Source organism: Narcine bancroftii, chromosome 13, assembly GCF_036971445.1.
Source record: "Narcine bancroftii isolate sNarBan1 chromosome 13, sNarBan1.hap1, whole genome shotgun sequence".
Classification (NCBI taxonomy): Eukaryota; Metazoa; Chordata; class Chondrichthyes; order Torpediniformes; family Narcinidae; genus Narcine; species Narcine bancroftii.
In genome coordinates, this window is record NC_091481.1 from 3,020,324 (window position 1) to 3,042,154 (window position 21,831).

The window sequence follows — 21,831 nt, forward strand, 5'->3', positions numbered from 1 at the left end:
AACTGCTGAGCCCCTCCCTTGCTAATCTGCTGCCGTGGTCACTTCTATTGCGCTCTGCACTGAAGCATAGAGGTAACCAGCTGTACTGAATGAGGCATCAGTCAATGAACAGATGATGCAGAAAATATCACGTGTTTTTGGGAGGTGTCCTTGGGCATACTCCGCCAGAATGGTACGGCTTTAGTCTTGGTCTGTTGGACGTAACGTTACAACTGTACAAGTCATTGCTGAGACCACACATGGAGGTACTCTGTACAGGTCTGATAACTCAAATGTCATTAATAAAGATTGATAAGAATGTTATCGAGTCTGGAGGGTCTGATAGAATGGGACGTTCTCTCTCCTCCCCCCCACCCCCACCGAGTAAATGAGGCACAAAGGAGGTGAATGGTCTTTTACCCCAGGGTTTGGGAGTCTGATCTAGAGGTCATGAAATTGAGAGGGAAAAGATTGGAAAAAGAATCGGGGCAATTTTTCCACACAGAAGTGGTGGGTATATAGAATGAGCTGTCAGAGGAAGTGGTGGGGATGGGTACAATTACTATACAATATTTTAAAAGATGTTTGGACAGGTCCATAGATAGGAAAAGTTCAAGGGGACATGGGGAAAACTCCGGAAAATTGGACTAGCTCTGGTAGGCAACTGGTTTGGCTGGGACAAGTTGAGCTCAGAGGCTGTTCTGTGCTGTATAACCCCAGCTATACCTGTTCCTGAGAGACTTGCGCCTCCTAGCGGTGCCAAGAACATGTTCAATCCCACCTCGTTCTATGCCATTGAGTCTTGGATTGCACCCCTGTCAGTGTATTTCTGTGGCCAATGAGGTACAAAACGTTTATCAATGGATGGATGGACTAAGTTGCGTGGCTGCATCCCACATAACACACTGAGCTACAGCTGTGGCCCATCGTGAGAACCTCTGCCCCCGCAGCCTCTACTGGTGACAGGATCCTGCTGCAGACCACTGCCTGCTGGGTGTTGGGTAAGTACCAGGTTTATTTTCTGCTGCAACCTCCCATGAACACATCACTCTTCTGTCTCAAAAAAAAATGGATAGTGTGTCAGATCTTTGCACACTTGTAGAAATGTACAAAAACTGGGATTGGAAGGGAGACATTTGCATTAAACCTGGGTTTTGTCCATTTCAAACAAAAGATGGGCATTGATAGAATAAATGTTACAACATGAAAATAAACCAAAAACAATTGGCTTTGAAATATATTTTTGGACATACAGCAGGGTAACAGGCCCTTCCGGTCAATGAGCCCGGGTGCCCAATTAAACCTTATTGGCCTACAACCCCTGTATGTTTTGAAGAGTGGGAGGAAACCGGAGCACCCGGAGGAAACCCACGCATATATGGGTTGCATTACAGACAGTGCCGGATTTGAACCCGTCACTGGTGCTGTAACAGCATTGATGGCACTATTGTCCTACTGTAATCAATCTTGTGTAACATATCCCTTCTTCTAGCTCTGTCTCTCTCCCCCCCCCCCCTTCCCTCTCCCTCTGTCTCCTTTCCTACAGACCGGCATTTGCAGAACCACCCCCTCCCCGATCAATTTCACCTTTCCTCTCCTGTCCCACCATCCATGTCCAATTAACACCTTTCATCTATGTCTGCTTTTTACACATTACCTTGAAGGGCTGAGGCCCGAAAAGTTGGCTCTATATCTTTACCTCCTATGGACGCTGTGAGACTGGCCAAGTTCCCCCAGCATCTCTGTTTTTACTGCATTCCCTTTCTGTTCTCTTTTAGTAAATTTTAGGATTTGTATTGTTTTAAGGCTGATTAAAACCACCAAGCTACAAAAGTGTGCATAAAATATTTGATATGTAATTGAACTCATTTATTGTGTGATCCAGGTTCAGTGCACTTTCCCTCTCTTGTGTATTAGAGTAAGGATTTGTAGATTCTTTAATTCTGTTACCAGATTTTTAATCCCTTAATCAGGATTGAGGGTTTGTAGTTCAGTGGGAGCACTAACCTCAGACTCACAAGTATCAACTGAGGAACTTTGTTACCAAAGTTGGCTGTCTCAGACAAAGGCTGTTCGTTCCATCGGCAATGTGTCAACTCCAAGTCATTCCCTGTTGCCAGGCAACTTATTTCCTATCTCACCTGGCTGCTTACAGTAGCCAACTTCTCAGTGCTATCTGGGAGGAGAGATCAGCGGGGATCCATATTTTGCACAGATTGGGTGGATGTTGGAACCTGTTGCCGGGGGAGGCGGTGATTTTCACAACAGTAAAGTGTTGACACAAGCACTTAAAATTGCCAAAGCACAACGGGCTTTACACCAAGTGTGGACAAGTGAGACTGCAGTAGATTAGCCCAATGGTGGGCTGATTCCATTTTGCATGACTAGACGAGCACCCAGAGGGAGTGCTTGCTAATCCCAGACATGGCATCCCAGAGCTATGGGGCAACAGAACTAACTGGCATTACAAATCCTGATGGACTGCTTCAATGCCAGACTGAGATTGCGTGTGGATGAAATGATCCCAGCAACCCTTCTGAAGTGGAGCATTCCACAAATTATTATCCCTCAACCCACATTTTGTGACCAGGAAACATGCTTTTAGTTCAAAGGCAGAGCAGTGTCTGCAAGTTGCCTGTTGCTTTTCCAACATTGCCACAGCTATTACACTTGAAACATTTAATATATGCAAGTTCTAGTTTATTATCCTCAATTGCACCAATACAACTTGATGAAATATTGTCCTTGGTGCAAACCTGCTCAACCTGATATAACACACATTCATGACCAATATATATATTAAAATATTATTTAGTGAATATGAGAGTCTCGGATGGTCAGTGTGAGCAGTTACTTTGTTCATTCAGCATTCTCACTGTCTGTGGGAAGATGCTGTGTGCAGGGTGGAAGGGGGTCCTCAATGATCTTGTATCTTGATGGTGGGAGGGAGGAGAGACCCCAATGATTCTCTGCCACTCTTGGGGTCTAGTAGATTGTCCTCCAATCCAATTCTCTACACTAGAGCAACTGTACCACACTTTGGATGGAGATCCTGCGGAAGGTTGACATGATGGTGGCCGGTAGCCTTGCTCGCTTCAGTCTTCTCAGGAAGCACAGTCACTGTTGTGCCTTCCTGACAAGTGAGGAGATGTTGAGTGTCCACGATAGGTCACTAGTTAGGTGAACGCCAGGGAGCTTGGTGCTTATTTAACTAAATAAATATTCAGTTTACCTGCTAATCCAGACAACATCATCACTTTCCCCTGTCCTCACCCCAAGTTGGTATTTCCCAGTGGGGTTCCCATGAGATCAGTCCAGCCTACCTGCATTCTTTTCTGCAAACTGGCCCCTTCTTGGAGTTTTGAAAAGTTGCCAGGAAGTCTCCATCATTTTCACCAAAATTGCATGCTTCCTTTCAAGGCCAAGAGTTTGCTACACCTGTCTGTCAAGCTGCAATTTTATTTGCAACGGAACATGGAAAGTGAAAGGTGGACCTTTTGATCCAGCAAGACCTCTCAGACTCTGTGATGAACACTGAACTCCTTCATGCATGCAATAAATTATTCTTAGATATGTTTAAAGTTTCTCATTAGGAATATTTAAAGAAATCTTACCCCATCTGTTTCTGTCCTTATTTGATTTAACTCGTATTCATCCCATTTCTTATTCCATTGTTCCTGTCCTTTAATATCATTATTTTTTCAGTCCCGGATGTTGCCTGGATTGGAAAATGTGTCTTATGAGGCAAAGTTGGCTTTTCTGTCTGGAGCAAAGAAGGATGAAAGGAAGCTACATCATTCTGAGAGGCATGGACAGTGTGGACAGCCAGCATCATGTTTCCCAGGGCAGGAATAGCAAACACCAGAGGACGTGTGTACAAAGTGAAGGGAGGGGAGACATCAGGGGTAGGAGTTTTATACATAGGGAGTAGTGGGGCCCGGAATGCCTGCCAGGGGTGGTGGTGGATCAGAGACAGGCGCATGGATGGAAGAAGGATAGAAGGTTACGCTGTCGGGTTTAATACTTTTTTAAGGAATATACTTGTGGGTCGGCACAACATCAAGGGTTGAGGGGCCTGCATTGTATTGTAATGTTATATGATCTATGTGCCACCCCTCTTGGCTTTGTTAATGGACGGCCCCGCTCCGCGACCACTCTACCTAGTCATTTCAGTATTCGATAGCTTTCGATGAGATCTCCCTCCTCCTCATTCCAAACTCCAGTGAGTACAGTCCCAGAACTATCAAACACTCCTTATATAAAAACCCTTTCACTCCAGGGATTATTGTAATAAATCTCCTCTGTACTCTCTCTAATGTCAATGCATCCTGCTGCTCACCATTCTCCAAGTGCAGTCTGACCAATGCCTTGAAAAGCCTCAATATTACATTTTTGTTTTAATATTCTCTCTCTCCTCTCTCTAAAAACGAATGCCAGCATTGCAGTTGGCTTCTGTGCCATCTGCAATTCCTGCAAGTTAGGCTTTGGGGAATCTTGCACATGGACTCCCAAGTCCCACTGCATCTCTGATGTCTAAGGTCTGACTCTGATCATGGTTGAAGAAGTGTGTCTTCCCCATTATCACCCTCCCTGAACTGAGAACACCAGAACAAGTTTCAACCAGGTTATGGAAACTTAAGACACGTTCATGAGTGTTTAACTTTTCTCCTTTAATGTGATTAGCATTGCAGTCAGTACAACACTATTACAGCGCCAGAGACCTGGGTTGGAATCTGGTGCTGTCTGTAAGGAGTTTGTACGTTCTCCCCATGTTTGTGTGGTTTCTCCAGATGTTTCAGTTTCCTCCCACCCTTCAAATCAAACATGGATTGTAGGTTAGTTGGTGTATTTGGGCGGCACGGACTCATGGGCCAGGAGGACCTGTTACTGTGCTGTATGTCTGAATTTAAGATTGAAAATCTTTTATTCAGCAGAAACTATTTTCCAGGAAAAATCTTCTGTTTCCTCACAGCTTCCCCCATCTCCTCCTCCCTCAGACTGGGGTTGTGCACATCTCTGCAGCAGCCTCTTCGTTGCCTTGCCAAAATGTGCTCTCTCGTCTCCTCCGGCCTGTGGAACCCTGCGAGATATTTGTACTCCGATCACAGGTTAAACAGGACATCTGCAGATGCTGGGGGACTGGAACAACACACGCACGTGCTGGAGGGACTCAGGTCAGGCAGCATCTGTGGAAAGAGGCAGTCGATGTTTTGGGCTGAGACCGTTGTCAGGGCTGGTGACATTGCCTGTTGCTTTCCATGGATGCTGACTGACCGACCTGAGTTCCTCCAGTATTACTCCTCAAACTCCTGCCCTCTTGACCAAATCCTACCATGGCTCGAACTGCCATTGGGTTGTTACAACCAATGAGATTTGACCTTTGTGGGTTAAGTATCAGAGATGAAAGAATTGACTCGTTTGCTGGAGAGACTCAGCAGGTCAGTGTCCTAATCAATGTTTTAGGCTTGAGCCCTTCATCAAGATAAGAGCAAAATGTAGCAGGCACCCAAACAAAATTGTGGAGGAGGGGAGGGGCACAGACCCACAGGCAGGAGGTAATAGGTGGAGAAGCGAGGGAGGCAACAGCAGCAAACGGGGAGGGGGCAGCTCTGTGAATGGAGAGGGAAGTGGTGGAGAACTGGAGGAAAGAGGGGAGAGCGGGGATGGTCTCGCAGAAACTGGAGAAGTTGATGTTAACACCATTTGGTTGGAGAGGGCCCAGATGGAATATTGTGTTGCTCTTCCAATTAATCATTTTCTGTGATCCTGCAGAGGTCAATTTGTAGCAATTATTGACACAACTAATCTGTTCTCTACAGAGGTAGCTTAAGTGGGGGTACATTACAAATGAAGCCCGTCGGGAATCCTGACCTGATCGCATCCAGGAATAACTACGTTGAAATAAGAGATCCTGCTTCTCTTTAATCAGAGCTATGCTTCCAGCCCCAGGATCTTGACCCAGTGTCACCAAAGGAAGACAGGAACTCAGCCAGTCTCGCAGCATCTTTAGGAGGTAAAGATTTATCACCAACATTTTGGGCCTGAGCCCTTCCTCAAGGTATGAGTGAAAAATGTCAGGTGTCTGAATTAAAGGCTGGTGAAAGAAATGGGAGGGGGAGGAGTCACCAAAATGTGTTAATTGGATAAAAGAAAAAGGTGAGAATCAATTTGTCTCTACAAAAGGAGACAGCTGGGGGAGAGGAGCCAGGGACAAAGATTGGGAGGGGAGGGGGGTGTTTAAACAGAAACTAGATGTTGATGCTAATGCCCAGATGAAGATGAGGTGTCATTCCTCCAATTTTCGGGTGGTCTCAGTCAGGCAGTGGACGAGACCGTGGACAGACAGGTCAGCAAGGGAATGGGATGGGGAATTGAAATGGATGGCCACTGGGATATCCACACTACTGTGGTGGACAGAGCCATGATTCTCAACAAAGCTATCTCCCAGCCTGTGTGCCCAGTCTCTCTGCTGTGCAGACCACAATGGGAGACTGGTTGCAGTTATTGACCCCTGCTTCACTTCGATAGGCTCTTTGGAGAAAAGCCAAACACCTTCACAAGATGCCTTACCTCAAACAAAGCACAGACAGACGCTCCTTTTTCAAACCAGAGCAGACGGTTCACTGTTGTCCTGGCTGAACCCCCTTCAACTCAGACAACACTTAACATCCAGTATCTTATTTACTGTAATTTCTGCAGATGGGAGTCATTGTGTCTGCCAGAACCTGCCAGCCACAATGACTCATTATCATAGAACCTTACAGCACAGAAAACACCCTTCAGCCCTTCTAGTCTGTCCCAGAGTATTATTCTAACATTTAAATGCTAAAATTGAGCCCCACGTTCATCTCTTCAGCTGGCAGTATGTTCCACACTCCCACCACTCTCTGCATGAAGAAGTTCCCCCTTATGTTTCCTGTCTGATGTTGAATTGTGGTCATACTATATAATGTATACTGTTATAGTTGGTAAAATCTCATGTATCTGTGTGGCTGCAAAATGGAAGAATTTTGGTGAATCTGCGCAATAAACACTTAATCATAACATTTGTGGAGTTATGGACGACATCAGAAACCTTGGCAAATTTTTACACGTGGTGGAAATTGTGCCAACTGCCTGCATTATGGTCTGGCATGGAGACACCTGTCCCCCTGAGCGTAAAACCCTGCAAAAGTTAGTGAATACAGCCTAGGATATCACTAGGTCAAAATTCTCTCCACCATTGAGAACATATATGTCGGAGGGCAGCAGCGATCAACAAGGATCCACCCCACCCAGCACACGCTGTTCTCGCTGCTGCCATCAGGCAAGAGGGATCAGTGCCACCAGACTCGCACCACCAGCTTCTGGAACAGCTGCTCCACCCTCCACCATCAGACTCCTCCACAACAAACTCAATCAGGGACTCATTTAAGGACTCTCTTTTGCAATTTATGGATTTATTTTTCTCTTTCTTTATTGTGGAGTTTATTTGCATTTCTTTGGTTACGAGTGTACGTCGAGTACACTTTTTTTCTGAACTACCAATAAGTGATAATTCTGCCTCACCCACAGGAAAAAGAATGTTGTATGTGATGTCATGTATGTACTCTGACAATAAATCTGAACTTTGAAGATTTGTTCTCAGGTGATATCACACAGCAACGTGCCAATGACCCAGTCGTCTGATCTTTCAAAACTGAAAGTAAAAACAAACACTGCAGATGCTGGAAATCTGAGACAAAAACAGTGAACATTGGAAGCACCCAGCAGATCAGGCAGCATCTGAGAGGAGGAAAACATGAGTTTGAGAGCAGTCTAATAACAGCAAGAAAGAAACAGTCCTTGCTCTGTGTTTGTTTAGCTCATGTACCTTTTGCCTGACAGTATGGTGGAGAAGTGCATGGGATAAGTCCTTTAACATTTTAGTAGTTCTTCTGAGACAGCGAGAGGTATAAACGGAGGGGAGGGAGGTTTGTGTGATGGTCTGAGCTGTGTTCATAACTATCTGTGCTTCCTTGCTGTCTCAGACAGAACAGTTCCCATCTCAAGTTGTGATGGATTTGGACAGAATTCATTCTAAAGTGCACCTGAGAGAATTCGGGGACATTGCCAGATATCCCTGGACTCCTGGGAAAGTAGTCTCTGGTATCCTTCTCCAGAACCCAGAGTAAACACAGCAGGTCAAGCAGTGGACTTTATACAGCAAAGATAAAGATAGAGAACCAACGTTTTGGACTTGAGCCCTTCATCAAGGTAAGTGCAAAATGTAGGCAGGCGGCTAAACTCAGAGTGGAAGCAGATCATCTTCTTGCTGACAGGCTGCATGAAAAGATTATGTTTCCTCATCTCTACCGTTATGCCTCTGCAAAGGGAAGTGGCTTCGATCGACTTCACTGACAATTGGTGATTATTCTACCATCTGACTGCTCCATTTGAATCCTGGCATGGTCTATCACTCAGCCACCTTCTTCCATAGCTGCACACTAAACCTGGGCAGGTTTGGATGAGAATAAACATCAAAGGTCTACTGCAGTGGAAAGCGACAATCTATATTCTTTGTGGCTCCACAAAGATTTCCTTAACTAGTTCACGGTTATGTCTACCTTGATCACACACCAGTGAAGGAAGAATCACAGGTGGTTCTCTTCTGTAAAATGGCCACCAAAATACAAATTGTTGTTGCAGCAGTGATGCTGAGGGAGAGAGAGAAAGGTGGGCAAGAAAGAGGAGAGGTTGGGAAAAGATGGGGAAAGAGGGAAGGTGAGGGGGAGGGAAAGAGGAAAGCAAAAGGGAGGCACGGAAGGGGAAGGTAAGAGAAGGAGAGAGAGCCAAGCACAATTTGGTTGGCACTGATAGAATGAACGAATGGTGTTCAGCACTGCTTCTGATTGTGTCCTCATTGCCTCCGTCTCCAGTGAATGAGAAGCCAAGATAAAGGGCCATTCTTTTTTCCACCACCCGTGCTTTTGCATCTCTGGCATTCAGGTAGAAAGGTCTGAGGGGAACGTACCCTGCTGTCCGTGCTGAATATTCCTGAACACAAATCAAACCCACTGCATGTCATTCTTGACAAATGCAGAACATCTTCAAGCAGTGTCTGATTACAAGCAGCAACACAGCCACTTAGTTGTTGGAGGTGAAGGTTTCAGAGAATGGCCATTGTTACTGTCTCTGGACTAACTCACATAAGTATCATTTTCAGGTTGAATGAATGAAAGAAATATCCCTGGTCACAGGGTTCAATGTACCTGATAACATTTAGCTCAAACTGGCAGATTAGAAGTACTTTAACTCAATAATCCCATTGTACGTAGTCTCTGTGAATTTGAGATTTCTGAATGGTGAAATCGAACAAGGTACAAGACCATGCATCTGCCCACCCCTGAATCATGAAAGCCCCTTGAACTGAATAGTGATTCCATTTTAATATGGTCTCCAACCATAATAGTCCTTCTCCCCGCGCCCCCCCCCCCCCCCCACCCAACATCTCAGTTAATTTGAGATCTGTCCTAATGGTGGTTTCCATAGCAATGCCAAAAAAAGCTGCAAGGTCTTGTGAAAGGCAAGGTGCAGGACACACTGGCAATGAGGTGATGTCATCCAGAGGTGCCAGGCACCTGAACCAAGGTTACAGGTTCAAATCTCAGAGTAATCAGAAGGTTTTGTGAAAAGAACATTGGAATAAAATACGGTTTCCAGAACTAGTCTGTGACATAAGACCCCTTCTGGATCACTGGTATCCTTGGGGAGGGACATCTGGTACTAGAGGAATATTTCTTTGATCATTGGGGTGGCCTGGTTGGAGTAGCAGTGAGCACAATGCTGTAACAGTACCAGCAACCCGGGTTTGAATCCAGTACTGTCCGTATGTTCTTTCTCTGTCTGCATTGGTTTCCTCCCACCCTCTAAAAATTGCAGGATATTGTTAATTCATGGCATAAGCCCGTGGGGCCGAAGGGCTTGTTATTGAGCTGTAGCTCGGAATTAAAACATTTTTAAAAATAAACCACTAAATGACTGCTGGATTCTTAAGCAGAGAGAAGCTGGAGGAACTCAAACAGTCTTGCAGCATCCATAGGAGGTAAAGATATTTATCACTGACGTTTTGGGCCTGAACCCTTCCTCAAGGTAGAAGATTAGGAAGGCACAAGAATAGAGACTGAAGATTGGCTGGGGAAGGGTCCAGGCCAACAAAAGGTGTTAATTGGACATAAGAGGAGAGGTGAGAATGGATTTTGGTTCTCTGGTCCTCTGTGCAAAACACCCAGTCATAACACACATACAGACAAACAATACATATACAGGACAAGTATTCATTTTTACAAATAAATATTCTTTTGTAAACAAGAGAATCTTGGATGGTTAGGTTCCCATGGGAAGAAAATGTTCCACAGCCTGGTGGTGCTGGCTCTGATCCTCCTGTATCTCTCTCCCAATGGGAGCCGTGTTCAGGGTGGTAGAGGGTCCTCAATAAATTTTCTCCAGGGGGAATATTAGGGGGAACTTCTTCACACACAGAATAGTGGGAGTGTGGAACAAGCAATCAACTGAATGCGGGCTCAATTGTAACATCCAAGAAATATTTGGGCGGGTCAGTGGGACCAGGCATGGACGAAAAGGACCAAAGGGGCTGTTTCTGTGCTGTAATGTTCTATGGTTCTAGGAGTCGGAATGTTGTTATCCTCGACTCGGCTGCCCAGCCATCTGAGTTCCCGACACCCCAAACACACCCAGTCCCGGCCACCTGAGTCCTGACGCCTTGAACAATGCAGGTACTTAGCATGGTCAAAAGTATGACCCCTGTAAAATTGAACACCCCCCCCCCAAAAATATTTTACTATTATATGAGTATATACTGTGATTTTATACATTTCAAAAAGACCCCCTCATCCTTCTAAATTCTAATTTGTATAGTCGCAGGATCTTAACTTCTCCTCATAACTCGCTCATCTCCGGAATCAACTTGGAGAATCTCCTCTGCACCTGTTGATCTGAGACATTAATTTTGCTCCACCCTTCATAGATGTTGCCTGACCTGCTGAGAACTTCAAGCATTTACTGTTTTTATCATGGGTTTCTGGCATCTGTGGTATTTTGTTTTCTTCCTTGGAGAACGACGGGCCATCATGCAGTATGCTTAAACCAGTGCTTGTCTTAAACAAAGGAGGAGCAAAACAAGCAGGAATCAGAAACATTTTTAACATAAACAGATAGAAGGGTATTTGTTCTTGCAATAGCTACAGGGTATAAAGAAGTGTTAGTGTGCTTGCACTTAGCTGATATAATACTTCTCTTGTGATTGAATAAACAATAGCCCTCTTCACCTCAATGTAACTACAAGCTACTGAGAGAACGAAGAATGAAATGGTAAATTGATATGCTGTAAAGTAAGACATCTACTGTCGAGTCAAAAATCAGGCCAACCTGTCGACTCATTAAAATTCATCTCCTATTCAAAAGCCACTGAGAACCATTGTGGGAACTGTTCACATTCCAGGTAAGAGGTTAGAGGAGTTGGTGTTAGCCTTGTCGAGTCGGTTTGTTCACACAAACATCTGAACCTTGCGCTGCCTGGATCATTGCTGGTTCAGTTTGGAAGTTCACAGCACAGCAGGCTATTCGTCTCATCGTGTGAATACCAGCCAAAAAAGATTTGCCATCAGCAGAAATTACCCGGCACCCCTTACACTCACAGAAACAGAAGCATGAGAGTCACTGACTGTGGATTCGCCTCCAGCGCTCCCATGGCTTTTGCAGCCGCACAGACTCCTGTTCGATTCAATGGGCAACCCGCGCTCTGGATCCAAACCTCCGAGGAAGGCTTCAGCACCCAAGGCCATCGAGAGCCCCTCTTGCCCTCTACATCCTCTCGCATCCCAGTTCCGATAGATGGTGCTCCTTTAGCCAGTCTCCAGCAGTCTGCAAGCCGCCCACAGTCTGCATGGGTTCCTCGCCCTGAATTGCCAACAGCCTGTGTGGTCCTTCACTGGAAGGAAGGGAATAGAATAACCATTTCAGTCTACTTGTTCATGACTGGAAGGAAACAGGAAGGACAGTTGGGAGGCCCCTGGGTGGAGAAAATACATTTATTTGTCACAAAGTACCTCATAACAGTGAGAAGGGTTCTTCTGCGAGCAGGCTGACAGGTTATCTCTAACATACAGCCTTGTACAGAGCACAATTTACAGAGTAAAACAAAAGTCTGCAGACACCATGACTGAAGGAAAAACACAATGCCAGAGAAACTTAGCAGGTCAAACAGCGTCCTTTATATAGCAAATTTTATATTGCAAAAATATAACACATTTTGCTCATACCTTGAAGGGCTCAAGACCTAAAACATCGGCTATGTACCTTTATCTTTGCTACATAAAAGGACAATTTACAGAGGTCAGGATTACAATGAAAAGGAAGATCAATTAGGCCCAGGCAAGGGATTCATTCAGGAGACTGATGGCTATGGGGAAGAAACTGTATTTGAGCCTGTTGGTGTGCGCTTTTCACACTCGAGCCTTTTCCCCGACGGGAGGAGGGAGCGTGTGTCCAGGGTGTGACGGGTCCTTCAATGCGTTGGCTGCCTTTCCCGGGCAGTGGGAGGGAATGCAACACTAAGCTTTACGTTTGCACGACCTGCAGAGATCAATTTAACTATTAGATACATAATATCCTGTGGAACAGTTGGTTTTCCAGTGTCCTGCCATCATCTCCTCTCAATCGACATCACTCGAGAGGGTTACCTTATTAACACATTAGTCTGGTGAGAGCTTGCTTCTCCTAAATTGGCTCCCTCATAACTAATGTTAATGTTAACTAATGTTTTTACCCAGAGAAGTGTGAATCTGTGGAATGCTCTGCCACAGAGGGTGGTAGAGGCGGATTCGCTGACTATGTTCAAAAGAGAGTTAGATAAGACTCTTGTGGGTAACGGAGTTAAGGGTTATGGGGATAAGGCTGGAAAGGGGTCCTGATGGTAATGATCAGCCATGATCTAAAATGGCAGTGCTGGCCCGACGGGCCAAATGGCCTACTCCAGCTCCTATTGTCTATTAATCAGAAGTGTGGCAACATGTTCAAACTCCCTTAGGACTGATGTCATGTGTTTATGAATGGGTCAACACAAGTTCAGGAGATTTTAGATTAAAATCTCCCACTAGTGTAGAAATTATTGTATATTCCAATGTTTACAGTAACAAATACATTAATTACTCCATCCACCAATATAGGCAACCATTTTTCAGTTTTCTTGTAATTGTTGATATTTTAACTCCATAACCAACACATCAAATTGCAAGTTTACAATGTTCACCAACTGTAGACAAGTAGCAAAATTAACAATTAATTTTTGAATTATCTAATTATACATTTGATGTAAATACATATTAAGATATATTTCAGAATCATTCATTGATGTTACAGACTAGAAATACATAGATATTGTATGGAGTCATTAATGTATACAGTTTGCGATATCATGAACTAAATCTAAATAAATAATTCACATTATACATACCCTGCTCACAATGTTCAGCTAAAGTTTAACCCAGGGGAACCAAGGGACAGAGAACGTCTGGCATGGGAGGCCTCAGCGCTCTGTGGTTAGGAAGGGATTACTTTAAAGTGGTATGTGAGTGGGAAAAACAAGGTTGAGAACCACTGCCTTAAACCATTAGTGAAATTGTTGGCCAACATTATATTTTCATCGACAGGCAAAGTTGAACAAAATACCCTCAGATCAAGATTTAAAAATTCTGCTCATAATGTTTCATATTACAACCACTTTATGACCAGAATCGTATCCTCTAAATTATAATCTTAAATGGATTGGTTAATACAAGGCAAACTGCCCTCCACAATACATCAACATATCATTAATATTTACAGTAAAATTCCTGTTATCCGGAATTCAAGCAACCAGCTCCCTCAAGCAACCGGCAAAAATAATCTCGAAAATAAATAGGTAAAAAAATACAGAAGGTTAAAATTGGTGTTCCTCACCATTAGTTCACCAATCACGCAACCAGAAAATTCACTTATCCAGCATCTAACATTCCCCATAGGTGCCAGATACCAGGGGTTTTACTGGATAAAGATTTCTGACAATTTGGTTAATGTTTCTATCCTGCTTCATTTTAATCCTGCATGGAACAGGCTGTTTAAACCAGGTGATAGATCCTGCTGGTCAAATGCACTGTGTTCAGTGATTCAAGAGTTACTTGCTGCTCCTACAGACAAAGTGAGGATGATCAGAGGTGCAAGGACCTTGTGTCCTAAAGTCAGCACTCATTGGTTGAGACCACTGGCACAGTACACATGTCAGCACTCACCGCTGGCTTATGTCCTGTGCCAGTGGTTCTCAACCTTTCCGCCCCCAATCACATAACCACCTTACTTAGGGATTACTTCAGGTGGTATGTAAATGGAAAAGGTTGAGAACCACTACTATGCAGATCCAATCCAGTGTCAATTCCACTAGACAAGACTAATTATTTGGCAAAAGAACAGAGATTTATCAATAGTTTGCAGACTGGAACTGATACGGGAGGAAGAATTGGAAGTTCATGTCTGACCAGATGTAATCTTTGCACTCTCATCTTACAGAGATGCTTCAAGATGACCGACAATAATTTAGGCATGTTGACTCCTCGTTGTGCGTTAGAATTATTCCACACAGAAATCTGGGGTTCCCAACATTTCCCAGCTGGAAGCTTTAGGAATATTCCACAAAGCTGCAAACTAAAGAATTTAATTTTGCAAGACCATGGAAAGAAGCTGTAATCTACTCATTCAAATTAAGAATGTCACCCCAATTTGTTCTTTAGGACTGCCATGGCTTATGTTTGCTGGTGTCCTTGTGTATGTACATTGGCCAAGTGCCAGGAGATCCCCAAGGGGCCACACAGCCTCCACATTTCCAGATCACTGTAAGTCAAGTCACCATTCCCATAATAGTTCACACAGATCCTTTTGGCCCAGTACAAAGGTGGAGAGAAATCTGCATCCTCATTCCTGAATTTGAAAACAAAGGCATTACAAATATCCTTGAAAAGGATCTTCAGTGTTCCTCGTTGATCCTCAACAGGCCCAACTTCCGTAGCGCTTCCTTCCGGGATTCATCAGTTGGACCACGACCTGAGAACGCGACTGTGATTCCTTGCGGCCGGAATCCCGTTGGCTTCTGGAAAGAGTGTGTCCTGCGGACTCCCACTGAGGCAGTGAGTGGTTCAGCCTGAGGGTGGGTCTCTGTGGGCGAAGGTTTGTGGGTGGCCACTTTCACAGTAGGTGGAATTGGGCTGGTCTCATGAACACTGGGCTCAGCAGGAATGTTCAAGGACAGACTCGTGCCAGAATTCCTAACCTTCGGTTTAAGGCCTTTGGATAACCCCGAAATGGGCTCCCCCAGTGATTCTTGGAGCGACTCTTGATTTGATGACATTTCACCGGTTTGTTGATGGAACTCTTTGAGGGATGATGTTCTCCTTGGGCTACTGAGAAAACCCTTGAGCTGCTTCTCATCTGACTCGGCAGCGAGGAATGAGCCGCCAAGGTTGGCTAGCACTTGAGCTTTGCGTTGTTGCACTTTGACGGCTGCCTTGGTGATGGTGTTGTTGTATTCCCTGCTGGGCATAGAGATGCTAATATTGGCCGGAAACCTTTGGACCTTGGTGTTCTTGTACAGAAAAGCCCGACTGTCGCTGGGTGAGGTTGAATTTCCCCTGTCCTTCTCCTCGATGGACGAGAATTTTTCAGTTGGAGATGTGGGCTGCGGGAAGTCGTGACCCACTTTCCTCTGTGCAATCTTCTGGGCGATGACCACTGGCGTCGGCACTGACCCAGGCGGTTTTGCTAGGCTGGGATATGCATGTCCCAGCTCCACTGCAGACTTGGGGGCCGTCTTCTCAAAGCTCACGTGCGTCGCTAGCGATGGTTCATGCAAAGTGGGAGGAAACCTTGGTGGTTCCTTCTCCCTGGGACTCTCTGGGTCGATCCACCATTCGTCTCTCTGAAGTCTACCTCTGTCTTCATCATCTGGAACAAAGAAGAGCAAACAGTGGAAGATGGATTGTATAATTTTGTATGGAGTGGAACAGCTCACAGAGTTGTTGCCCTACTCCAGTAACCCAGCTTCACCCCGGTGCTGTCTGTGACCCAGTCTGCTTTTAGCAAGTCCTTTGGTTCCCTTCCACATACATATGGGTTAGTTGCCACCAAGTTGCCCCCAGTAGATTGTAATTCTTTAATTCATTCACAGGTTGTCATAACTGTAGAGTCTTACAGCACAGAACCAGCCTCTTCAGCCCAACCCATCCATGCTGTCCTGCATTTGGCTCATATCCTTCCCTATCCATGTTTCTGTCCCAATTACTTGTAAATGTAATTCCACCACTTCCTCTGCCAGCTTGTTCCATATACTAATTACGTGTGAGTACAGTAAATCATAATCCCCAAGTCCCCTTTAGATTGTTCACCTCCCACCTTTAATCTACACTCTCTGGGAAAAGACTGGAACAGTTAATTTACTGCACAGTTCGAACTGGGTACCTTGTTGGGCTGTTTCAGTGGGTAACTAAGGGTTAACCACGTTGCTGTAAGACGAGACCCAGTAAGGATGATTAATTTCTGAAGGACACTGGTGAATTGGTTGGGCTTTTACAACAAAACACTGCAGATGGTAGGAATACATAGGTTAGCACATCGAGGGCTGAAGGGCCTGTACTTTGCTGAAGCTTTCTATGCTGGAATCGAGCAAAAGAAACCAAACTGCTGGAGGAACTCAGCAGGTCACCCGTGGAGAGACGAGGCCAGGAGATGATGAGTCGAAACCTGAAGCAGGATTTCGACCCTGAACACTGACTGTCCATTTCCCTCCATGGATGCTGCCTGTCCTGTTGAGATTTTCCAGCAGGGTTCTGACAACAAACTGGGCACGACCTGTGGGGAGAAGCAGATGACACAGTATCATTCAGTTTGCTCACTGATGCCCATGTCGAGTTTGGGACCTTCCCAAGCCCAACTCATCAGCACTGCTTGTGCTCATCTACATAATGATCAGATGCATGGACGTCAGAAGGGGTAGGATGTTCCCTTGGGTAAATTCAATCAAATTATATACATCACTGTGGCGTTTCTATCTCCGACATGAAAGGCCTGGTCAGAGTAGATGTAGCAAAGTTGCTTCCCATGGTAGGGGAGTCTCGGACAAGAGGATTGAAGGGTGTCCATTTAAAACAGAGATATGGAGGAATTTCTTCAGCCAGAGCGTGGTGAACCTCTGGAATTTGCTGCCGGGTCATTCGTTGGTTGTATTTAAGGCAAAGATTGATTGGTATCTGAATAGATATGGAGAAAAGGGCAGGGGAGTGGGGCTGAGTGGGTCAGCTCATCATCCTTGGAGCGGATTCAACTCGACAGGCCAAATGGCCGCCTTCTGCTCCTACTCCTTCCGGTCCTATCTTATGATTTTAAAATCTAAATCCAACTAGGTTTTTGTGAAAAAAATTGTGATGAAGCGCCGAGAAGCCATTCCTGGACATTCCCACCATTGGAAACGCTGGGAAACCTGTCAAGGCAAGTCATAGCCTATTGGGTAGGGAACACTGGGCGGTGATCTTGATTGGAGGCCTGAGCTTTGAATTAATTAGAGTGGAGTTTACAACATGGACACTAGCCTTTGGCCTGACCTGTCCAATTGTCTACCTAACCTTGTCCTGTTTGCCTGCGTTCAGCCGATATCCCTCCAAACCCTTCCTACCATGCATCAGTCTATATGTCTTTTAAATATCATTATTGTCAACAGAAGCCTATTAGCCTGAATAGCTTATGCCTGGGATTGTCTAATCTCAGGCATAAGCTAAGCAGGCTCAGGTCTGGTCAGTACTTGGAGGGGAGACTGCCTGGGAACCCCAGGTGCTGAGGGTTTCTGTGAGGGGCGCTGGACAAAGTGGCAACTCTCTGTCTGCCTGACGGTCGAATTTCATGCAGGTCACATTCTAAATGACGTATTACGCGGCAATAATGGAACCTTTACCTCTGTAACCTCCTGTACTCTTTCCTCTGGCAGCTTGTTCAATACCACCCACAATTCTACGCCCTCTAATTTTAAAAAAAAATTTAAATTTCAACAGGCCTTTGCGCCCCTCCAGCCCATGCCTCCCAATTAACCTACAACCCCTGATACTTTTTGAAAGGCAGGAGGAAACCAGAGCCCTTGGGGAAAACCACGCAGACACAGGGAGAACTCCTTACAGGCAGCGTGGGATTCGCTAACTACCATGCTCACTGTCCCACTGTCTTACCATGTGACAAAAGTCTACCTTATGCAAGCCCCTCCTGATTTTAGAAACCTTTATTAGGCCCTCCCTTACCCTCCTACACTCCTGTGAGAAAAGTCCCAGTCTATCCAGCCTCTCCTTATAACTCAGACCCTCCGGTTCCGGCAAAATCCTCATGAATTTTCTTGCACTCCTTCCAGCTTCAGGACATCCTTCCTACATTAAATGAACCTTGAACTGAACTTGTTGAAGCCCACAGAACAAGATCAGCCATTCAACCTACCTGGAAATGCATTGTTATATTGAGGTGTGAGCTCTTTTGGCTGATATCGAGTCTCCACTAAGTCGATGATTTCATCATTTTCTGAATTAATCCTGCTCAATGGGGCCAGACCCTCATTCACTATGCTCAGGTTTGGACTGCTGTCCTCAAAGTTATCATTCAGAGAATCCAGGGTCGTCTCAAAGAACAAAATACACTCTTGTTCCTCACGAGAAAGATAATTCATGAACTCTTCTTCCTACAGAAACAAAGTCCAAGAATTAGGCTACAAAAGGAGAAAAAAAGGGTGAGACATCAGACAGCACTGAAAACAAAGTTACACCCCAGGGGGTGTAAAGGTTGATGGAAGGGATGGGAACAGTGCCAGCGTTCCTTTGACTGTTCTTTATGTTGTCTGAGATTGTCACCCTGACCCAGATTTTGTTTTCACTTCCTATGATGCTGTGTGACCTGCTGAGTTTCTCTATCACTTTGGTGCTTGGTAATAGATCCCAGCTTCGAGACGTTTTCTTGTTTATTACCCAGATTTTAAACCTGTACATGGTTGGACACGAAAGTCTGCAGCCACTGTGGTTGAAGTTGACCTTGATGAGGGGCTCAAGCCCAAAATGTTGGTTTATGTATTTTTATCTTTGCCACATAAAGGACACAGTTTGTCCTGCCGAGTTTCTCTCGTGCTGTGTTTTTACAGTACGTGGTAGGTTGTGAGTTTAGCAGGTTAACAAGCAAACCAAGGAACCAACTTGTGTCTGACCACTGTCTTCTTTTCACAGTAGCATTCTCTCTCCATATTTTAATTTTTCCTAGAAACAAAAGTTACAGAACTTCTGTTATTTTTAACCCTTTGGACTCCAGCCATTTTTAACCTTTCCTGACTGAGTCTATGGGTAAATAAAAACACAAAGCTGGAGAAATCCAACAGGTCAAGCAGCGTCCTTTACAAAGCAAAGGTAAAAATACAGAACTGACATTTCGGGCTAGAGCCCTTCATCAAGGTTGACTTCAGCCACGGCGTCTGCATATTTTCATGTTTTACTGGGTCCATGGGTAAACTACAGTATGAACCAGCTGGTGGTTGGGTATAAAACCAGTCCTGGAAAATGGGGACATGGAGTCCAAAGGGTTAACAGTAAAATGGCTCCCGGTTCACCTTTGATACTAGTTGGTCGTAATAGACACAACTTGCAAACAAGTCACTGATTCTGTGGTGGACAAGAAACTCTTGAGCACCTTGTATTCAGCCTGAGAACTCTCCAACCACACAGCATCAACTAATTTCCACTAACCTAAGCCCCACCCCCCCACTGAGTCTCAACCTATCCCGCTGTCTCTTTCCTCCAGCTTCCTTCTCTCTCTGAGCTACCCTCCCACCCATATCCACCTGGGGCAGTGGTTCCCAGCCATTGTATGTTTGCAGTGCTTTTTGTTCTTTAAAAATATTAAATAAAATACTTTAAATTAGATAAATATGTGTTTCTTACAGAACTGCCTTTGACTTGGAAATATTGCTCAGTCATTACCATTAGTGGGCCATAGCACGTTAGGCCAGAAGTCTGGTGGGTCTCAGACCAACCAAGGTCGAGCACCACTGATCGAGAACCTCTTACCTCTTACCTGTTAGCCCGTGTTCCCCTTCCCCCACCTTTTTACTTAAGCACCTGCTCGGTTTTTTCTCTTGCACCCGGAGAAGGGTCGAGGCGCGAAACCTTGGTGACCCTGTGGATGCTGCATGGCCAGCTGAGTCCCTCCAAAGTCTCTTGTTCTATCAGTGCCTCAAAATACAGGGGTTCTGGAGCGGAGTCTTCAGTGCACTACACAAAATATTTAAAGTTCATCTGCAACTCTGCCCATTGACTGTAATATTCGGAATCTCTTACAACTCCCTGAATTCTCTATAGTTATGATCCAATTCTAATGCACTGCAAGTCCGACAGGGCCCCCTCCATCACACAATGGATTAAGGGCATCAATTTCTTTATTAAACTGGAGAGAATCAAATAATCATGAAGATGGTACACTGTAAATTTTCTTCATAAATGCCAACCTTTTATGGGTTATTTCTCTGAATTATAAGCCCTTACGGAGTAAATGTTTGACTGCAGTGTATTAAATTTTAAAATTTAGACACACAACAATGGCCACAGATCATTTCGGCCCATGTTTCCGTGCTGCCCAATTTACACCCAATTGACCTACACACCCGATACATTTTGAAGGGTAGGAGGAAACTGGACCTCCTCCCCCCACGGGAAAAACCCACGCAGAAATGGGGAGAACATACAAACTCCTTATAGACAGGAATCCCGGTCCCAACTGCTGGCACTGTAAAGGCGATATGCTAACTCTATGCCAACCATTCTCTTTGTTCGCTCACCGAGTCAGAGCTCCTCGACCTGGAGCTGAAACTGCTGTTCCCATTGGCAAAGCTGTCAATGGCGCGACGGTCTGTGCTCGGAGAAACATCAAAATCCATCTCTTTGTACAACAACTTCACTGGCATCTCAGGACAAGTCCAGCAGTGGACGGGGATTTAAAATGGAACCTGTACCCCGTTGTCTGGTCCCCTGGGAAGGAACAACAAAGGAAAGTTAGAATCTTCCACTTGCAAGGTAGAATGTTACACAATTCCACTGGCAACTGCAGTGGGTGTCTCCACTTCCCACTCTCCTGGATCTGCACCTGCATGCCTCATTTGTCACCCCGTTCTGAATAATTATTAGAATGGAGATTGTGGGATTTGAAAAGCAAGACAGATTTCCCAATCCCTCAAACCCTACTCGTCAACTTCAGAAATGGTGCAAAGACAATCTGCATTTGTTAGTGAAACATCAAGACCAATGTTCACTCCAGACGGAGTAAAGCACAACATTCAACATCTTATGTAAAAATTCTTAATGAATTAATTAATAAATGAGATGTTCATAAACAGTCATAGTTTTTTTCCTCAGGGGAAAGGAATCTGAAACTGAGGTCTCCTTCTCCCCTCTCCCACTGACGTGATTGACCAGGATCGTTGTCTGAAGAGGGTGCGCAACATCATTAAGTACCCCTTCCACCCCGCACAGAGCATCTTTCAGCTGCTCCCATCAGGGAAGAGATATAGGAGGATCAGAGCCAGCACTCCCAGGCTGAGGAACAGGTTTTTCCCACGGGCAGTGAGAATGCTGAACGACCGAAGGAACTGCTCACCCTAACCCTCTGGGGTTATACATAAAAATACATATACATATTTTTATGTATGTATATGCAAAAGGTAGTGGACACAGTCCAGGACATCACAGGCAAAAACCCTCCCCTCCGTTGAGAACATCTATAGGG

General features: G+C 45.0%; 2 protein-coding genes across 3 annotated transcripts in view; one reads left to right on the forward strand and one right to left on the reverse strand.

Moving 5' to 3' along the window:
• The window catches only part of upf2 (UPF2 regulator of nonsense mediated mRNA decay), a 97,855-nt gene extending 77,875 nt beyond the window's left edge, over positions 1–19,980 (forward strand). Inside the window, exons 24-25 of one of the 2 annotated variants that reach the window (XR_011347981.1) lie at positions 5,799–5,992; positions 18,758–19,980. Coding sequence is in view for 1 of the 2 variants with exons in the window: in XM_069908474.1 (XP_069764575.1) it covers positions 18,758–18,803 (46 nt within the window). In the remaining variant the exon portion in view is untranslated. The remainder of the gene's footprint in view (positions 1–5,798; positions 5,993–18,757) is intronic. The other variant, XM_069908474.1, reaches the window with a different exon arrangement.
• Positions 12,034–21,831, reverse strand: part of LOC138748381 (proline and serine-rich protein 2) — a 41,362-nt gene continuing 31,564 nt past the window's right edge. Inside the window, exons 2-4 of the mRNA XM_069908480.1 lie at positions 20,888–21,077; positions 18,514–18,751; positions 12,034–15,987 (exon numbers count right to left, since the gene is read on the reverse strand). Of these exons, the coding sequence (XP_069764581.1) occupies positions 15,014–15,987; positions 18,514–18,751; positions 20,888–21,013 (1,338 nt within the window). The 5' untranslated portion in view covers positions 21,014–21,077 and the 3' untranslated portion in view covers positions 12,034–15,013. The remainder of the gene's footprint in view (positions 15,988–18,513; positions 18,752–20,887; positions 21,078–21,831) is intronic.